Source organism: Aristolochia californica, unplaced genomic scaffold (genome assembly GCF_029961685.1).
Source record: "Aristolochia californica isolate CCGP_79_NKW_82.1479 unplaced genomic scaffold, dmAriCali1.0.hap1 SCAF_9, whole genome shotgun sequence".
NCBI lineage: Eukaryota > Viridiplantae > Streptophyta > Magnoliopsida > Piperales > Aristolochiaceae > Aristolochia > Aristolochia californica.
In genome coordinates, this window is record NW_027182290.1 from 28,744,847 (window position 1) to 28,763,612 (window position 18,766).

At 37.2% G+C, this 18,766-nt stretch overlaps 3 protein-coding genes across 3 annotated transcripts; 2 read left to right on the top strand and 1 right to left on the bottom strand.

Annotated features, from left to right (window-relative positions):
* Positions 1–1,250: 1,250 nt before the first annotated feature.
* LOC137940725 (UPF0481 protein At3g47200-like) lies at positions 1,251–1,916 on the top strand. Its single transcript, XM_068785859.1, has one exon. It carries the CDS (start codon positions 1,251–1,253, stop codon positions 1,914–1,916), a length of 666 nt encoding a protein of 221 aa, XP_068641960.1.
* A 2,237-nt stretch (positions 1,917–4,153) lies between these two features.
* On the top strand, positions 4,154–6,347 carry LOC137941637 (UPF0481 protein At3g47200-like). Its single transcript, XM_068787134.1, has 2 exons — positions 4,154–4,923; positions 5,435–6,347. The coding sequence occupies exons 1-2, from the start codon at positions 4,327–4,329 to the stop codon at positions 6,161–6,163; spliced, it is 1,326 nt and encodes a 441-aa protein (XP_068643235.1). The 5' UTR covers positions 4,154–4,326; the 3' UTR covers positions 6,164–6,347.
* Positions 6,348–7,504: 1,157 nt separating this feature from the next.
* On the bottom strand, positions 7,505–11,700 carry LOC137941725 (cysteine-rich receptor-like protein kinase 10). The gene is made up of 5 exons (XM_068787264.1): positions 11,134–11,700; positions 10,595–10,805; positions 8,865–9,102; positions 8,335–8,485; positions 7,505–8,060 (listed from the first exon to the last, which is right to left on the bottom strand). Exons 1-5 carry the CDS (start codon positions 11,335–11,337, stop codon positions 7,671–7,673), a joined length of 1,194 nt encoding a protein of 397 aa, XP_068643365.1. The 5' UTR covers positions 11,338–11,700; the 3' UTR covers positions 7,505–7,670.
* Positions 11,701–18,766: the final 7,066 nt, after the last annotated feature.

An 18,766-nucleotide genomic window follows, 5' to 3' on the forward strand; every position in this document is an offset into this window, starting at 1 on the left:
GGGGTGAATTTGTAATTTGGCACAAATTGACTAGGTTACATGGATATTTAGACTTTGAATCATCTTTTAATTGGGTATTTTGAGAAACATGTGTTCTTTTTAAGATAATCAGTCAATTGTTCCTCCAATCCTCTAAAAATTAGTCTTATACCAATGACCCATTTATTTTCCAACATAGGAGACATACTTTAAATAACAGGGAACCTCTTAATTTAGAGGAGCCTTCTAGATTTTTATTTTTATTTCAGTTAATCTTACATTAATTTACCATCTCGATGATTGCTGGTATGTTGGATTCCATTATACACAGATTGAAATTATTTCAACAGTCCACAGATGTTTATCGTCTATAAGCATGTCTTCAATGATTTGGTTGGTTAGGTATTTCCTGTACTAGTCAAGTTCGTCGGCTGCCGAGAGTTTTGAACACAAGAACACTGATTAGATCGTTGGATTGAAGAACTTGACTCTTATCATTAAGAACCCAAATTTATCTCTCGAAGACTCAAACCAATGGAGAAACAGGAAGAAGAAAAGGTGAAGAAAGATCAGTGTGTCTACATAGATATCGATAAACTCCAGGCCATAGACATCTGCGAGGAGACGAAGCAATGGGAAAAGATTTCGATTTACAGAGTCCCTCCCCAGGTCGCCAATCTAAACCCCATTGCTTACAAGCCTCAAATAGTTTCAATTGGGCCCTATCACAACGGCGAGCCAAACTTGACGCCGATGGAGGAACACAAGTACAGAGCACTCTTCCATGTTCTCAGGAGATCAGAAAAGGATATCCAGGATTTCCTAGCGTCTTTGCGGGAAGTTGCACAAGAATTGATGCTGTCCTACGACGAACTTGACCAGGAATGGAGGAACGAAAAGAAGTTCTTGGAACTGATGCTCCTGGATGGTTGTTTCATATTGGAGGTCCTCCGTGCAAACGGTAAATCTTCTTCCCACGACTATTGCAGAAACGATCCCGTTTTCAGCGTTAATGGTATACTCGGCGCTGTATATTACGTCTTGCCAGACTTGTTGAAGATTGAGAACCAGTTGCCGCTGCTGGCATTGGAAACGATAGTAACAGTTGAAAGCTGCACACAGCACAGACCGGTGAGGCTTTCATTGACATCTTTTCGCTGTTTTTGTCTCAAATATAAAAGCCATTTACCTCCGATTTAATGCAGTGTGAGTACATAGCGAACCTGGTATGCACTGCATACAATTGCGATAATACCAGTTCAGAAGTGGAGATGGGTACATGCCTGCACCTACTAGACCTGATAAGGAAGCTCAGGATCGGAGGCTCACAAGCAACGATCATGGCAGTCTTTCCAGGTCTTAAGCCGAAGCCTATGAAGGGTGCCGCACAATTGAGCAAAGCTGGAATTACATTCAGGAGAAGTGAAAGACGAAACTATTCAGAGATAAAGTTTCAAAACGGCATCCTATACCTCCCTACTCTTCAGATTTCTCCTTCTACTGCATCGATAATGCTCAACTTTATTGCATTTGAACGACTTCACCCTGAATCAGGTCAAGAAATAAGTAGCTATGTGAGGTTTATCGACGGATTGACCCGATCAGTTGAGGACGCGAAGCTGCTTGCATCCAGAGGGATCTTCCTTTCTTCAAGTGGGAGCTCTTCGGAGATTAAAGAGTTCATACATAAAGTCCACAGAGACATGAACTTCGTTCCAAGGGATTCTCTACATACAGTTCAGCATGGAATAGAGGCATATTATTGGGAAAGGATGAGTGGATGGAGCAGAAGGTTTCATGACTGGGGTGTTCATTTCAAGGAAACATACTTCAAGAGCCCATGGTCACTCGTTGCTCTATTGGTAACTATTCTTCTTTTGGCCCTCACAATTGATCAGTCTATTTATGCAAGCCTCTCATTCTATAGATCCAAGTGAACTGATCATTATTATTCCCAAAAAGAGTTAGTGAATTAGAGAATTTGATCATTATTATTCCCAAAAATAGTTAGTGAAAAGGAGAATTTGATCATTATCTTATTTTCACTAACTATTTTTTGGAATAATATTGGTCAAATTTTTTTTTTTCTAGGGGTTCCAAATAGACACTAAAGCTCAACTGAGGCTTCTTTGAATATTTTTCTTCGTGATTAACTGTGAACTTCGATGTTGTTACGTAGTAAGAAGACAACTTATACACTTCTCTTGTTCACTCTTGTTTTTTTGAAACACTTCTGTCATTCACTCTTGTTTTTTTGAAGTTTGGAAGGACAAAGAGAGGCGACAAACCAAACCCTTTTTCTAGTTGGAATCTTCTACATTTTGAAAAACATATTTTTAAATAAAAACTCTTCTATAGTGACACTAATTTATTCATCTTTACTTCATTCTCAATGGTTTCTTTAACCTTCTCTAGCAGAAAACACCAAAATAACTCTTGGTCGAAAGGAGAAAAGAGAGAGAGAGACTAACTCTTGCAACAATCTTTTCTATGACAAAAAGTTCAAATAATTGCAATATTATTAACTATAATGACCTTAACTTTTCTATCACGATATAACTTCGATGCTAGACTATTTGATCCTTCATGGCCGATCTACTTGGATCCCAAAGTCTTCACCCTAACTAAAAGATGAAGTCCTATCTTGAGTAGCTCACTTCTTTATTGTATCATAGCATTATGTTTTGCTTCTATACTTGATCTATGCAACAATAATTGTTTACTACACTAAATCGTCGAATTTCTTCTCATAAACATGTAATATGTGCTCTTAACCTTTTGTTATTTGTGTAACTGGCCAAATCTTTAATCAACAATTAGTAATGATTCGACTTTTGTTTTTGTTTGCATAAAACACCATCTTTGGCTTTTTCCAAATTCTTGCATACAAAAGATTCAAGATTAATACATAAACTAGATCATAATGCAAATAGCAAAGACAATATATAGATAGAATAACTTCCACCATCATACTTTGGCACATACCTTTTGTCAAGGACTTCATCTTTACAGGCACTTTACTCTGTTACAAGAATTTATTGACGGAACCTCTTTCTAGTGAAAAAATCGCTAGAAGAATTCACTTATGTGTTTATGCTAGTATTGGTTCCACAACTTGGCTTGATCTGAATACTTCGAACTCGAGCTTAGCCTCGAGCCCAAAAATTTTAACCGAGTGTGAACTCAAGCTCAAGTCAGGTTCAAACTCCAACCTACATTTAAAACAACAAAAAATAAAAAAAACAATAAACAAATAGAATATTGTGATAAACTTAGTACCCTTGCACTGCAAGTTATCATAGAGGAGTCCAAGACTTTGCAATAGATCATATTAATGTATAATAATCAGCTAAACGTCTCAATAAATAGTATTTATTTAATTAGCAAACAACAACATTAGATGTTGAGGGACCCAAAAAGGTTAAATGATCGATCGTCTTTGAGGTTTGAGGAAAATAAGAGCAACTATCATCCAAATAAAGAGATAATTAATGAGAGCAATTAGAGTAAAGGGTATTTTTATAAAAAAAAATCTATACTAACAAGTGAACTCACAAGTTAACACCGAACTTGGAAAATCTCGAGTTTGGCTTGTTTTTAAATTTGAACTCGAGTCGAGCTCAAGTAAAAACTAAACTGAGCCAAGCTCAAACGCCGGTTTGGTTTGGTGCCACCCTAATTGTGTTGTCATTTTCTTTATTTTCTATTTTTTGTTCCTCGGGTATCTTGGACTTTACGTTAATCCTCAGTGCAAAACCCTAGATATAGGTCGCTATCTAGGTTTTGGAAAAATTAGTGCTAGAGAAAATTCAGAAAAAATTTAAAATCGAAAATCTATTCTGATAGTAAACAGGACATAATAACATAATAATCAAAGAAGAACCGAATAAATTATAAAAATTAGGGATAAATATGTTAGCACTTGAAGAGGATGACTGGAACCGTGGTATTCCTTTGGTGAGTGAATTCCACATTTCCTCTTCCCATTGGAGCGACCAAATGCCAGTTCTGGTTTCAGAGTTGAACTTTTTTTATTTTTTTTATGTATATATTTCTATAAGTTTCAACCTGATCACAGTGCAAATGTTAATATCCAGTGTTACTTACCCATGGTGATGATTATTGCTAGATATTGGTAGGTTCAATTTCCACAGTACACACTTATTGGATTCATTTCAACTGCTCCACGGACGCTTCTGTCATCAAGGTCTAGTCTCTAAGAAGATTTTTAAGTCTTCGCCGGAAAAAAATCAAGGTCGTCGTCTGCAACATACCAACGTTGATACGCCCGTTGGTAAGATCAAGTTGCTTCTACCCTACGTTCTGTTCTCCGACGCTCGATTATCAATGGAGAAAGCTGACAACGAAGAAAATGTGAAGAAAGGCCAGAGACTCTACATAGATATACATAAACTCCAGAGTATCGATATCTGCGACGAAGCAATGCGATGGGATAAGATTTCGATTTACAGAGTACCTCCCCAAGTCGCCAATCTAAACCCCATGGCTTACAAGCCCCTGATAGTCTCAATTGGGCCCTATCACAACGGCGAGCCGCACTTGATGCCAATGGAGGTGCACAAGTACAGGGCACTCCACCATGTTCTCAGGAGATCAGAAAAAGATATTGAGGATTTCTTAGAATCTTTGAGGGAAGTTGCACAAGAATTGATGATGTCCTACGAGGAACTTGACCAAGAATGGAGGGACGAAGAGAGGTTTTTGGAACTGATGGTTCTGGACGGTTGTTTCGTACTGGAGGTCCTCCGTGCAAATGGCAAAGCTGCCCTCGATTACTGCCGCAACGACCCAGTATTCAGCGTTCACGGAATACTGGGTGCTGCACATTATATCTTACCAGACCTGTTGAAGGTTGAAAATCAATTGCCCCTGCTGGCTCTGGAAAAGATAGTTGCTGTTCAAAGGTGCACAGAACACAAACCGGTGAGTTTACATTTGACAACTTTCTGCTGTTTTACCTCCACTTAACGCATAGATGAGTGGGATTAATTTACCTTACAATCTCATATGGTATCAGAGCTCCCGAATCCTCCTTCCCGTCGCTGTTCTTCCCTCTCTATAACTCTTTACAATTTACAATTTGTGTCTTGTCTCAATCACTCACAGTTTGAGTTTGACTCTGTTTCAATCTCCTTGTATTTGTATCTCTATCGGCCTGTACCGAGAGTTAGCTCAGATCGTAAGGAAGACAAGCTGAAAGGTAAAAATATATTGAGGCGATTTTATGTAGTCCATAGTGGATTGGGTTGGGTTGAGTGGGGTTTCAACTTCGTCTTTTGTCATTCTATGGATCATGACAATCTTTAATCTGAAGCATTTATTTCCAAGCTTGCATTAATCAGTCAGAAGATGTCTCTAGGATTGCAACTTGTAATCATTCAAGACATGTTTACAGGACTGTAAGGCTAATAGTTCATGTCATGTATTTATGCAGTTCGAGTACATATTGGCCCTGTTGAGTGTTACATACAACTGTAATTCCAGCCAAGCAGTTGAGATGGGCAGATGCCTGCACCTGCTAGACACGACAAGGAAGCGTAAGATTGGAGGCTCACAAGAAAGGATGGCGGCACACTTTCAAGGTCTGAAGCCTAGGCCTTTAAAGGGTGCCACCCAACTGAACAAAGCTGGAATTACATACAGGAGGAGTGAAAGAAATAACATGTCAGAGATAAAGTTCTGTAATGGCATCCTTTACCTCCCAATTCTTCATATATCTCCTGTTACTGAGTCGATCTTCCTCAATTTTGTCGCTTTTGAACGACTTCATCCTGACTCGGGTCAAGAAATAAGTAGCTATATTAGGTTTATGGACGGATTGACTCGATCAGTTGAGGATGCAAAACTGCTTGCATCCAGAGGGATAATAGTTTCTTCTAGTGGGAGCTCTACAGAGGTTAAAGAGTTCATTAATAAGCTCCACCATAACATGAACTTTGTACCAAGGGATACTCTATATACTGTGCAGCACACTATAGAAGCATATTATTGGGAACGGACGAGGGGATGGACGAAAAGGTTTCGTGATTGGGGTGTGAACTTCAAGGAGAGATACTTCAAGAGCCCATGGTCTCTACTTGCTCTACTTGCAGCTGCTCTTCTTTTAGCCCTCACAATTGATCAGACTATCTTCACAAATCTCTCATTCTACAAATCCAGGTGAAGGACTACAGCTCAGTGTGCGTTCTTCTCGGTAGTAGTAACTGTCTCATGCTGTATAAGCTACTGAGATTTTCTGGGTTCATTTGGATGTTGTTATGCAGAAAAAGACACGGTAAAGATTGTCTTTAATGTATATGGTTTTGTGCAATGCTTGAAGATAATGTGTGAATAAGCCTCAATGGAAACTGGCTCACAATGCTTACTGGTGTTTCGTCCCTCATTGATAGCATACTCCCAAAAAAAAAAACAAAAAAACAAAAAAACAAAAAAGTGCCCAGTAATGCAAAACAACTGCGATTCACCAATTAAAGAATTAAGAGTTTGGGAACTTTCTGAGATTATGGTACTTCTTCTCTTAAAACAGAACTGCAAGATCGACATTCAACAAATTAGAGTTTGGGAACTCTCTGAGATTTGCGACTGTAGAAATGACAACAGGGCAGGAAAGCAAGTTGCAAACTCACCACCCTTTCGTGATTAGCACGAGTTCGTCAAGAAACAAAAAAAGTAATAGCAGGTTTGACAAATGCCTCCCCTTACAAGAACTGGAAAAGAGAGAAAACTACGATTCTGGTTTTGTTTTCCACCAATGAAATGACGGAAATCATTTTATAAATTAAGATTGACATTTTCTTGTAAAACTCAAATTGCAAATCTTTGTTTTTGTTAGCTTTTTCGTAAAATCATCTATTTTTGAAATCATGGTAGCAATTGTTATTTCCCATTCATTTCCTCAATGACTACTATGTTGGATGAGGAAGTTTAAGAAATATTGGGATATTGTTAGTATATTAGTGATAACTTCTATTTGAATCCTCAACACAAGCTTAAGTTAGTGACTTATTTATTTGAGAAAATTATGGTGAATAAACAACAAGTAAAATTCAAGAGGTTGACGAAAGCTAGAGAAATCTTTTCAAGTCCTGAAAGTGGGTATAAGAATGGTTAGAAGTGGAAAAGGATCTACTTCAGTAATTGGGAGACTTAAGGAAGGATTTGCTTTTAATCTTGAGAAAGTATCAATCAACCAAAACTTAAAAGTTAAATTTGGATCTTTACTTAGAAGAAACAATTTGGTAGTGTCATAGAGGCAAAAATGAGATCCAATCATGGCAAAAAATGACATTCAACATATTAGAGAGATTCAAGTTTCTACATTTGCTTCAATAGCTGCTTTTAAGAGGTAAGAGTTTTGGATGACTATTAGGGTCTCTTTGGAACCCCTAGAAAAGAAAATAAAAGAAAATGAGAATTTGACTATTAGCCACAATTCTTGGTGATTTGGATGAATATGAAGTTCAACAATGCCAACAGGAAGTTTCTACTGATGAACCTTGTTTAATGTCAATACAATGATAAAAAAAAAAAAGGTATGTTGTTACATTGTATAAATGTGAGCTATCTGTTTCATAAACGGTTGCATGAATAGCCAATATTTGGTTTAGAATACAACATATAGCACATAATTTACAGAGAAAGACTACAAGAAGGGGATATTTTAAGAGAAGTCATCTACCATCTTCTGTAAAAGAGACTGATATCGAATTTCTTGACTCATCTTCCATGTAAGTGCTCATATTTGAAATTTTAGAGGCCCCTGTAGTAGTGCTAAAAGGATTTACAGAGCTGCTAGCATTTGTTCCAGAACCCAGAGTCGAGCGTGTCACACTCCAGTATCCTCTCCGGCCCTGAAGACCAGGTTTTCCGGGCTTTGGAAGAATAAATGAATCACTTGATAGCATCAGATTAACCGCATTCATGTCTGGTCTATCTGCTATATTGGCCTGACAACAGAGCAATCCCAGCTGAACGCAAAATGCTGCTTGGCTCTCATCATATGTGTCAAGACTATTATCCACTAACTCCAATGCCTTCCCTCCTTCGAAGAGCTTCCATGCCTGCAAGCAGGTACAACTTGCAACCATTTATATGTGAATCCAACTGCTAAATCCTAGATATCACTCAAATGCATTACCACCAAAGGTTTTAGATACCCAAGCTCGGTAAAGCATTTATGAATAAGGTGATATACCATGACACTATGATACTAACACAAGCAGGTAGAGATACTTCTAAAACAAACAATCGAACACAATAAGCAAGCGTAATAAGGACAATCTATATGCTTCCTCAATTATTGCAATTACCATTTGTAAAAGGATGTTTACTTACATAGCTTAAGAGGTCCCCACTTTCATCAGGCAATCGCCTATCATAATTTTTCCAACCACTCACGATCTCCAAGACCAACACTCCATAGCTGAATACATCTGACTTCACGGATAAGTATCCATGCAATGCATACTCCGGGGCCATGTAACCACTGAACAAATGAAATAAAAACACATAACTCAGCTGTAGAAATGACTTTCATTGTATTTGAATTTTTCTCAACATAAATAGAGTTAGCCCTGCTCTTTATGATATGAAAATCTATTTGTTTATAGATAAGATAAGGCAATAAACATGGCTTTAAGATATTAAAAAATAAATAATAAACATTGTCTTAAAAGTCAATTGGCAAGTAAAAGGCTACCAATTAAAAGTCCTTGCCAGACCATCATAAAGAGCAAATGGTTTTCTTTGAATTTTAAAAAGGTACAATCATCCTTTTAAAAAGGTAAAAAAATCCTTTTAAATAGCTATTTCTTTTGCTTCTTCTATTTACAGGAGAAAGATATTGACCTACTAATGACACTCACTGGGTCCCTGCTATTTTGAATGTGTTGACATGGGTATCGTCGGCAGCAAAAAGCCTTGCCATGCCAAAATCTGATATCTTTGGATTCAACTGGTTATCCAGTAAGATGTTGCTTGCTTTTATGTCTCTGTGAATAATCCGTAAGGGGGATTCCTCATGAAGATAAAGAAGACCTCGTGCCACACCAAAAATTATCTCAAAACGTTTCGACCAATCCAGAGATCCACTTTTCATCTTATCTGAAAAATCAAAGCCATAAAATATTGCTTAAGCAGAGGACGAAGAAATATTTGAGCTCTTTTTATTGCTCATCATGTTTTTTCGTATCTCTAATCATTTTTGCTAAGCAATCTATCCCTCTTGTTATCTAAACTTATACAGCGGTGATAGCAAAGTTCTGAGAAAAGAAGCTCTTTGAGTCATCCCTTTTGATTTGAACATCATTATATAAAGCATTGACAGTAATAGAGGACTTGCCATTGAGGTTTTTATGGATCCAAGGGCCTATGGTGCATACAGATTACCATTCGTAAATTTGGAAGGCCAAACCCATACATTCAAAAAACTCAACCACCCAACAAGAATGCCAAACAGCAGTCGAGTCAATTTTTCACTGTATATGGCGAGTCATGTTCTCACACTACAAGGGCGTGAGAATACATGTAATAAAAGTTGAATAGACTGACACATATACTAGTCAGTTGAACTGACTTCTGGATATCTAATAGTATCTAAATATCATTGGAGCCCAATAGTAAACTCAATTTAACATCTGTGCATCCTCACTTTCAGGCATAACCTCACCAAAGATTTTTTCAATCTGAATAAAAGCAAATCTAGAAGCATTGCCCATTAATTAAACTGCTTAGTCGTGGTATTGGTTCCTAGCTAAAACAATATGCCTTCAAGAAAAGGATGAAAATAACAGTAATAGCTTTTAAATTAGGTAAAAGGTTTAAGGGTTCGATCTGTATGGCCTCAATAAACAAAACTTGGATATCTCAAACAATGTCCTGAGCAAGAACAAATTCCTACTTAAGTTAGAATTTGAGTTTGAGCAAGAAGAATTATTAAATGAGAGAATTAAAAAACTATAGTAATTATAATCATATTCTACACATCGACAAGTAGTAGAGAATCAGATCCATGCACATAATGATATACGTATGAAGTACAAGGAGGTAGTAAATAGGAAAGGTTGTGGCTAGGTCTGCCACCATGTTAGCAGAAGTGACAAAAATATAATGACAGGTCCCCTAAGTTAGGGTGAGAGACAGGCTTGAATGGGTCCTTTTTCCATTTCAGGTAATTCAGGAATAGATCCTATTAAGATTACATAAAATGTACTTTAGCTAGACTTTAGTATGATGTATCATAACTCATACTTTCATTTTTTAACTTTTTTTTTTTTTTTTTATCAAGGGTCACGATTGTAGTTAGTGCCAGGTGGATCACTTGTAACTCGTAGTTATTTTGTCTCATCATAGGTAAGCAACCTTTACAGCTTTAAGTAAAGTGCTAAACACAGAGGAGGTTGCAATTGCTATTACTAACAATAATCCAATTCAAGTAAAAAGTTGCATTTTCACTGACCATAGTAGAAGAATAAAACCTCTGGCAGGAGCTGGTATACAAAAAGACTTGAGCATAATTAGGTTATTGCTATGGTGAATCCACTGTTTAATGTGAGTAATCAGGGAGAAAAGAAGAATATAAGATGAGCTTAATTACCAAAAAGGAATTTGTCGAGGCTTTTGTTAGGCAAGTAATCATAGATCAAAGCCTTTTCTCTACCATGGGCACAACATCCCAATAGAGTGACCAAGTTTCTGTGCTGAACTCTTACTAGAAATTTCACCTCGTTCATGAATTCCTCGTGTCCCTGTCTAGAATCCACAGACAGCTTCTTCACCGCTATTTCTTGTCCATTTGCGAGCCTCCCCTGCAACGGACAGCAAGCATACACAATAATTTACCTAAAAGGATTCTTCCAAACGTGGTAATCACCACGTAGCATCGCCAAGAAGCTAAACAGGCATTGGCTTGACAAGAAAACGAGAAATTGAACATATGAGAGTAGAGACGCTTGTGTTGACGGAAAAGAATATCACAGAACTACAAAGCCAACCAAGTTCCAACAACAATTGGTTGCATTTCTGCTTCAACCGGACAAATACTAATACAATTCCAGCTTCCCAGATGTAACTCAGCAAAAGGGGGAAAAAGAGAAGGACAAGAGTATCAGCGAAAATAAAATGTAGCTCATTTACCTTATAAACAGGCCCAAACCCGCCATGCCCTAACAGGTTCTCTTCAGAGAAGTTATCCGTGGCGATTTCAAGGGTTTCGAGTTCAAAAATCAAATCCCACGAGTCCCCTTGATCCTTTTCTTCTTCATCATCACCTGCTCCTTTTCTCCTCCATTTCGATCCCTTTTTCTCCAGACAACAGCAGAGACGATCCGCAAGCCCCATTTTCAAACCATCATCAGTGCGCCGTGTGGGCCTTTTTCATATCCCGTTTAGAAAGACTTTGTCCAGGCATTTTCTGCGTCTACAGCTTTTAAACGACGACCCTCGCAACCTGATAGCGTGGACAAGAAAAGAACGCTTCTCTACGCGATTCTGATTGACCCATTCAAAGGACGAAGGAAGCCGCTGAAGAGTCAGAAACATCTCATTCTCTTCTCGTCCTCCTTTTCCTCGACGACTGACAAAGGCATTAGTCGAAGGACTTGGAAGCAGTTTGTTTCGTGTACTGGTTCAACTGCTGGAAAGATTCCGCTGGGTAGAACACAATCGCTCTCTTCCTTGGCCATGGATTCAAACCGCAGCACAAAGTGTTGGCAACTCAGGCCGGGTCAGATAAGGGAGAAACGGTCCGACCTGCCAATCACTTTAATTTGTTTAATGCTTAAAATTAGGATATGTTTAAGAAGGAAAGACTTGAATGGGCAAAGGCATGGACCACATAGACGAGGTTAAAAGGTCGAACCTAGAGACAGGGTTAAAAACATCCTGCCTTCCCTATTTCATTCTAAGTTAGAGCAATGCCCTCTAATCATATTTTTATGTAAATGAGTTTCATCAATCAACCCCATTGTTAAAACCCAGTGTGACAAATCTCTTGAGCATGTCACGCTACATAGAGATTATATACACATAAGTTTTATCCTATTTTATTTACATGCGCTGCATTCTTCGTGTGTGATACATGTAATCTAAATTTTAAATCTTGCATCTCGATAAAATCTCAAGTCGGGAGGGTGTCAAAAATCAAAACAAGAAAATAAGCAAAACTCTCATAGGTTATTTCAAGGATTGTTAAGGATGACTTTCATCTCGTATTGTGGCTTAATAATTATATACAAACTTGAACTTTATTGTGGGTTGTCATTGTATCTATAGAGTTTAAGACATTGTTGATGGTTCAATAGAGTGTTATAAGGAACGACTAATGGCCAAATGGTACTACCTCATACATCAAGACAACGTAACAAATTTGAGATACGTTTACAAAGTCACTTAGAAGACTAGATTTTGAGGATTTTTTAAACAATTTAGGATTATTCAATATATAATTCATAACTTGAGGGAGAATGTTAAAGCTCAAAGGTGTTTGAGCTCCTTAATGAGACACTTTGACTTGATTATTGGTTGTCGTATGACATAGTATAAGGATACTCTCATCTCGTATTGTGGCTTAAAAATTTTACAAACTTGAACTTTGGTCAAACCTTCAATTAACGTTGTTATTGTGGACTATCATTGGATCTATAGAGTTTAATACAATGTCGATGGTTCAGTACTAATGGCCAAATGCTCCTATCTCATATATCAAGACAATATAACAAATTTGAGATATGTTTACAAAGGCACATAAAAAGATTTTGAGATTTTTTTTTAATAATTTAGGATTATTCAATATATAATTTGTAACTTGAGGGAGAATGTTAAAGCTCAAGGGTGTTTGAGCTCCTTAATGAGCCGACACTTTGACTTGAATGTTGGTTGTCATATGACGTAGTGTAAGGAGACTTTCATCTCATATTGTGGCTTAATAATAATACAAACTTGAACTTTGGTCAAACCTCCAATTAACGTTGCTATTGTGGGTTGTCATTGGATCGATAGAGATTTAATACAATGTTGATGGTTCAATAGAGCGCTATAAGGAACGAGTAATGGCCAAATGGTATTATCTCATACATCAAGACAATATAACAAATTTGATATATGTTTACAAAGGCGCATAGAAGACAGATTTTGAGATTTTTTTTAACAATTTAAAATTATTCAATATATAATTTGTAACTTGAGCAAGAATGTTAAAGCTCGAAGGTGTTTGACTTCCTTAATGAGCCGACACTGTGACATGATAGTTGGTTGTCATATGAAGTAGTGTAAAAAGACTTTCATTTCGTATTGTGGCTTAATAATTACACAAACTTGAACTTTGGTCAAACCTTCAATTAACGTTGTTATTGTGGATTGTCATTAAATCTATATTGTTTAATACAATGTTGATGGTTTAGTAAAACACTATAAAGAATAACTAATGGCCAAATGGTACTACCTCATACATCAAGACAACATAACAAATTTGAGATATGTTTACAAAGGTGCATAGAAGAGGAGATTTTGAAATTTTTTTTTTAACAATTTAGGATTATTCAATATATAATTCGTAACTTGAGGGAAAATGTTAAAGCTCAAGGGTGTTTGAGCTCCTTAATGAATCGACACTTTGACTCGATTGTTGGTTGTCATATGACTTAGTGTAAGGAGACTTTCATCTCGTATTGTGGCTTAATAATTATACAAATTTTAACTTTGGTCAAACCTCCAATTAATGTTGTTATTGTGGGTTGTCAATTGGATATATAGAGTTTAATACAATGTTGATGGTTTAGTAGAGCACTACAAGGAATAATGACCAAATGGTACTACCTCATACATCAAGACAACATAACAAATTTTGAGATATGTTAACAAAGGTGCTTAGAAGACGAGATTTTGAGATTTTTTTTAACAATTTAGGATTATTCAATATATAATTCGTAACTTGAGGGAAAATGTTAAAGCTCAAGGGTGTTTGAGCTCCTTAATGAGGCGGCACTTTGACTTGATTGTTGGTTGTCATATGACATAGTGTAAGGAGACTTTCATCTCGTATTGTGGCTTGTTTATTTTCTGGACTCCATGAATTTAGCTCATGGAGAAAAAGGAAAAGAAACCCATTGGGAGACAACTGAAGGAAGAAGGGTTATGGAATTGATTATTCCTAACCCTCCCCCAGAAGTTGTATTTATAGATTTATGAAACTAAAATATTATAATAATACGCTTGAACTTAAGGTTTAGGGTTTTGGGTTTTAACCCTGGAACTTTAATATAATTACATCAATGTTATCTCTATAAGATGACCCTTTATTTACCATCCTGCCATCAATGTATATGGGTCTATGAGCATTCTCCTTGATATGTGGGCCTTGAGCCCATCTTCAATCTCTATTGGATACATGGGTCTTCCTTGGTCTTATGGGTTTGGGCCCATCTTCTAATACACTTTGATATGTGGGTCTTCCTTGGTCGTGTGGGCATGGGCCCTGTCTTCCAACACTCCCCCTCAAGCTGGGGGTGAGAGAACAACATGAACTCCCAACTTGCTGCAAATGATGTATAAATTTTTTCTTGTATATTATGTTTTCATCTTCCAACACTCCCCCTCACGCTGGTGTTCTCGTTCATGAGGCTCATCTGGTATAATATCAGTGAGAGTAAATCACTCCTAACCGCTAAGACATTGCTCGGAAGTGTCCACCTCCACCATCATGTCCCTCCACAAGACAACGACTCTCAAGTGGTAGAGTAATATATGAAATTTATGGGGGTAGTAACATAAATATAACAAAAAGTTCCTCCGTCATGGACTTCCAACCATAAAAATTTTGATATTTTTGACAGGGATGAAGTTCCTCCGTAATGGACTCCCAACCACAAATCAATTTGATTCTTTTTTTTTTACAGGGATGAAGTTCCTCCGTCATGGACTCCCAACCACAAATAAATTTGATTTTTTTTTTTACGGGGATGAAGTTCCTCCGTCATGGACTCCCAACAAAAAATAAATTTGATTCTTTTTTTTACGGGGATGAAGTTCCTCTGTAATAGACTCCCAACCAAAAATAAATTGATTCTTTTTTTTACAGGGATGAAGTTCCACTGTCATGGACTGCCAACCAAAAATGGGCTTAGCTTGGGCCCACTTAACATGAGCCAACATAATTATTGTAAAATGACCCATGAAATAATCCAATACACGTATCTTGACCAAATAATATGTTGACCAAGGAATAATTTATCAATTCTTCAAAAATAGTAATCCAGCAAGAGAAAATTTTTTTACCTTGAGTTGTGTCGAAATTTTGGGCACGTATACTGAGGCAAAAATTAAGTGGCCGGGGTCAGGTTGACCCGGACCAAGTTGATTTGGTTCGAGTTGACTCGGTAAGCTAGGGCAGTCGGTTGGCTTGCTAGTCCGAGCTGACTTGGGCGTGCTGAACATGCGCTGATTATTTAGAAAGTTCTTCGGGAGGAAAGTTTCCGAATAACGGCAATCCAGGAAAGAGATCTTGAAGATGAGACGGAAACAGAAACTTTCCAAACAGGAAATTTTCGACTTCTGTTGTTCACCGGTAAAGCGGTAGACACTTCTGGAAACAACAACAAGCTTTCCGAACAGGCTGGAACAGTCGTCGACAGCATAGGACAAATTTCTACGTAGGTAATCAGAGCAAGCCGAGATAATCGGGAGGTTTCCAGCAGTCAGATCAGCGATCAGTATTTTAATACAGAGACCTTCCGAAGAAAAAATAGCAGCAACTTCCGGACAGGCTGGATTAAAAACTTGGCCGATAAAGCGGCGGGATGAGAATGACAGCAGCATCTGAATCGAAGATCCTAGAGAAGCAACCTGGAAGGAAAGTTTCCGACCGAAGATAAAGTTTCTGAAAGCTGATTCTAGAAATATATAGCAGCCGTATCTATGTTTAGCAGAAGTCGGAGAAAAGAAACTTCAGCGAAGAGACATCCAAAATTTCACCAGAGACCGAATGCCAGTACAGGAAACTTTCCTACCGATGAAAAAACTCTTGTCATCCGAAGAACAAAGATGAACCAGAGATAGTCGGATATTCGTCCTCCAACAACGGTCACACAGCGGCAGCTGCGCCAAAGACGGCGTAATTTGAAAATCTACTTAGAAAGACATAGGCCAACAATTTCAACACGAGAAGAAGAAACCCATGACAAAGATAAAAGAAACAAAAAAACTCGATTTAACAAATCAAACTCTACTTCCAAGACGCTGAGAAAAAAATATAAGTAATATGACGGGTAAAAAACAAGACAACAAGATAAAAGAAAAAATTAACGGATTTCTCTACTCCATGAATTTAGCTCATGGAAAAAAAAGGAAAATAAACCCATTGGGAGAAAACCGGAGGAAGAAGGGTTATGGAATTGATGATTCCTAACCCTCCCCCTGAAGTTGTATTTATAGATTTATGAAACTAAAATATTATAATAATACCCCTAAACTTAGGGTTTAGGGTTTAGGGTTTTTAACCCTAAAATTTTAACATAATTACATCAATGTCATCTCTATAAGATGACCCTTTATTTACTATCCTACCATCAATGTATATGAGTCTATGAGCCTTCTCCTTAATCTATGGGCCTTGAGCCCATCTTCAATCTCTCTTGGATGCATGGGTCTTCGTTGGTCTTATGGGCTTGGGCCTATCTTCTAATACACTTTGATATGTGGGCGTGGGCCCTGTCTTCCAACATGGCTTAATAATTATATACAAACTAGAACTTCGGCCAAACCTCCCATTAACGTTAATATTGTGGGTTGTCATTGGATCGATAGAGTTTTAATACAATGTTGATGGTTCAATAGAGTGCTATAAGGAACGACAAAGTGGCCAAATGGTACTATCTCATACATCAAGACAATATAACAAATTTGAGATATGTTTACGAAGGCACATTGAAGACAGATTTTGAGATTTTTTTTAACAATTTAGGATTATTCAATATATAATTCGTAACTTGAAAGAGAATGTTAAAGTTCAAGGGTGTTTGAGCTCCTTAATGAGTCGACACTTTGACTTGATTGTTGGTTGTCATATGACGTAGTATAAGGAGACTTTCATCTTGTATTGTGGCTTAATAATTATACAAACTTGAACTTTGGTCAAACCTCCAATTAACATTGTTATTGTGGATCTATAAAGTTTAATACAATATTGATGGTTTAGTAAAGCATTATAAGGAACGACTAATGGCCAAATGGTACTACCTCAGACATCAAGACAACATAACAAATTTGAGATAGGTTTACAAAGGCGCTTAGAAGACTAGATTTTGAGATTTGTTTTTAACAATTTAGGATTATTCAATATATAATTCATAACTTGATGGAGAATGTTAAAGCTCAAGGGTGTTTGAGCAGTTGAGTCATTAGAGTTAGTTAATGTCATCTTGTTATAAGGTGTAGTTTGAACAAACAAAGGTGTGATTTTTTGGTCATTGTTGTTGATTGATCATATAATTTACTTGAATAATTTAATAAAAAGAGGTTAAGGTTCAACTTAACAAGATTGTTAATACTCGCAACTTTCTCTCTTGTTATGCTTTAAAATCTAGCAATCTGGAATTGGACTGATCGATCAACATCTACCAATGATCAATAAACAACAATGACCAAAAGAAAAACATGAGTTTGGCATGATGGATCATCGACAGAATGCTTGATTGATCAATGTCTTTCAAGATTGAGAAATCAAGTAATATTTCCATGAAAGCATGGAACCCAATTACCTAAAACAATATAACTTTTATCAAGAGAAAAATTGACCCGATTTGACAAATAATACATAATATTTAGTCTTAACTTTACTTAATTATGTTTAAACCTTTAAATAATTTTATTTTACGCAAAATTACATTTTCTCCTTCAATCAGCAAAAATCAATTGGAAAAATATGATTGTGGACATTTTACCTCCTAGAACTCTGTAAGAAAGGTTCCAATATTATTTTTTGTAGCAACAAATCCCAATCTCGTATGGCAACCTCATAATTATGCTCAAAAAATTGAAAACAAAGTGAGTCAGACTGACTTGACTGACTGGTTCTTTCTAATGAAGGAAGAAGATAACTTGATCCCTCTTGACTATAAATGCCACCACTCATGTCCACCCCATTGGGCTGACTTCTAACCAATCTGCTCTGTCCAGTTACAACTACATAGCAAATATCGAAAAGAAAATTGCAGGTCTAAAGTGATCAGAAAACTACCAAACTTGTTACAGCTATTGCTATCCAACGGAACCAGGCATCCTAAGAACTGTCTTCTCCATTGATATGGTTCGGTGAATAAGAACCCAGAAGATGGTTATACTCTACAACGCCAAAACGTTCAAAACCAACTTGAGACATTCTGTCAAACAGTACGACTACGTCGTAGAGCAATGAAATGCTTACTTAGAAATGGAAACTCTTACTTCTCTCCCACAGTTTGATTCGACTTCTGAGGAGTGCACCAGTTTGCGGCAAGAGCAATGGAGGTAAGGATTGTGTTATAATTGAACGAGTGGTAGTCGCCTCAAAAGAAAACCCGAATTGGTGGCATCTGAGACGGGGGAAGACACAATTATTTTGACAGACTTTATTCTGGTACGACAATTATTAGAAATGCGCTAATCGAGAGGAGGAGAAACCTGGAAAGCTCTCTCCCGCTTCCTGTACTTCTTCTCTCCCATTCCAACTCCATCTTAATCGACTAGAAGCTTATGGAAGGGAGATTTAAGTGGGGAGTGGTTCTATAGAAGCTAA

Coding starts and splice junctions, on each gene's coding strand:
- LOC137940725 (XM_068785859.1), top strand. CDS start 1,251: ATGGGTACATGCCTGCACCTACTAGACCTGATAAGGAAGCTCAGGATC.
- LOC137941637 (XM_068787134.1), top strand. CDS start 4,327: ATGGAGAAAGCTGACAACGAAGAAAATGTGAAGAAAGGCCAGAGACTC. Junction 4,924..5,434: donor GGTGCACAGAACACAAACCG/GTGAGTTTACAT, acceptor GTATTTATGCAG/TTCGAGTACATATTGGCCCT.
- LOC137941725 (XM_068787264.1), bottom strand. CDS start 11,337: ATGGGGCTTGCGGATCGTCTCTGCTGTTGTCTGGAGAAAAAGGGATCG. Junction 10,806..11,133: donor GGTTTGGGCCTGTTTATAAG/GTAAATGAGCTA, acceptor TGTCCGTTGCAG/GGGAGGCTCGCAAATGGACA. Junction 8,061..8,334: donor GTGGGGACCTCTTAAGCTAT/GTAAGTAAACAT, acceptor ACCTGCTTGCAG/GCATGGAAGCTCTTCGAAGG.